The sequence below is a fragment of the Perkinsus marinus genome (assembly GCF_000006405.1).
Source record: "Perkinsus marinus ATCC 50983 genomic scaffold scf_1104296943908, whole genome shotgun sequence".
NCBI lineage: Eukaryota > Perkinsozoa > Perkinsida > Perkinsidae > Perkinsus > Perkinsus marinus.
Genome location: NW_003211657.1, coordinates 1 through 1,010, shown reverse-complemented (window position 1 = coordinate 1,010; position 1,010 = coordinate 1). Strand labels below are relative to the sequence as shown.

The window sequence follows — 1,010 nt, the reverse complement described above, 5'->3', positions numbered from 1 at the left end:
CTCTACTGGGAGCTTCCCCGGCTGCCGTCGTGATGGTCACTTCGCCAGTCACAGGAGCTGCAGTAGTGACAGCAACCTTCATCCGTCACAGCAGCTGTGCTGACCGGGAAAGGGGACGTGATAGTAGTAGGCTCAACAGGAGCACCGATCGTAGTCGTGACAGTTGCAGCCTCCGTAGCGACCGGGGTGGTAGCATCAGAGTCATCCTTGTCTCTACCGGGAGCCTCCCCAGCTGCCGTGCTGATGGTCACTTCGCCAGTCACAGGGGCTGCAGTAGTGACAGCCACCTCATCGGTCTCAGCGGGCGTACTGACCGGTTGAGGGGGCGTCATGATAGTAGTAGGCTCAACAGGAGCATCGATCGTAGTAGTGCCAGCCGCAGTCTCGGTAGCGACCGGGGTGGTAGCATCAGAATCATCCTTGTCTCTTCCCGGAGCTTCCCCAGCTGCCGTCGTGATGGTGACCTCGTCAGTCACAGGGGCTGCAGTAGTAGGAACAACCTCATCGGTCACAGCAGCTGTGCTGGCCGGTTGAGGGGTCGTGATAGTAGTAGTAGGCTCAACAGGAGCATCGATCCTAGTGGCAGTCGCAGTCTCAGTAGCGACCGGGGTGGTAGCATCAGAATCATCCTTGTCCCTTCCCGGAGCTTCCCCAGCGGCCGTGGTGATAGTCACCTCGCCAGTCACAGGAGCCGCAGTAGTGACAGCGACCTCATCGGTCACAGCGGGTGTACTGACCGGTAGAGGGGACGTCATAATAGTAGTAGGCTCAACAGAAGCACTGATCGTGGTAGCCACAGTCGCAGTCTCAGTAGCGATCGGGGTGGTAGCATCAGAATCATCCTTGTCTCTACCGGGAGCTTCCCCAGCTGCCGTGGTGATGGTCACTTCGCCAGTCACAGGAGCTGCAGTAGTGACAGCAACCTCATCCGTCACAGCAGCTGTGCTGACCGGGAAAGGGGACGTGATAGTAGTAGGCTCAACAGGAGCGCCGATCGTAGTCGTGACAGT

General features: G+C 58.5%; 1 protein-coding gene across 1 annotated transcript; it reads right to left on the bottom strand.

Moving 5' to 3' along the window:
• Positions 1–104: 104 nt before the first annotated feature.
• On the bottom strand, positions 105–755 carry Pmar_PMAR009361 (merozoite surface protein 2, putative; the record flags this gene model as incomplete). The annotated part of the gene is made up of 1 exon (XM_002780993.1): positions 105–755. A coding segment is annotated over one exon (651 nt), but the record flags the coding sequence as incomplete, so codon positions are not given.
• Between the last annotated feature and the right edge of the window lie 255 nt (positions 756–1,010).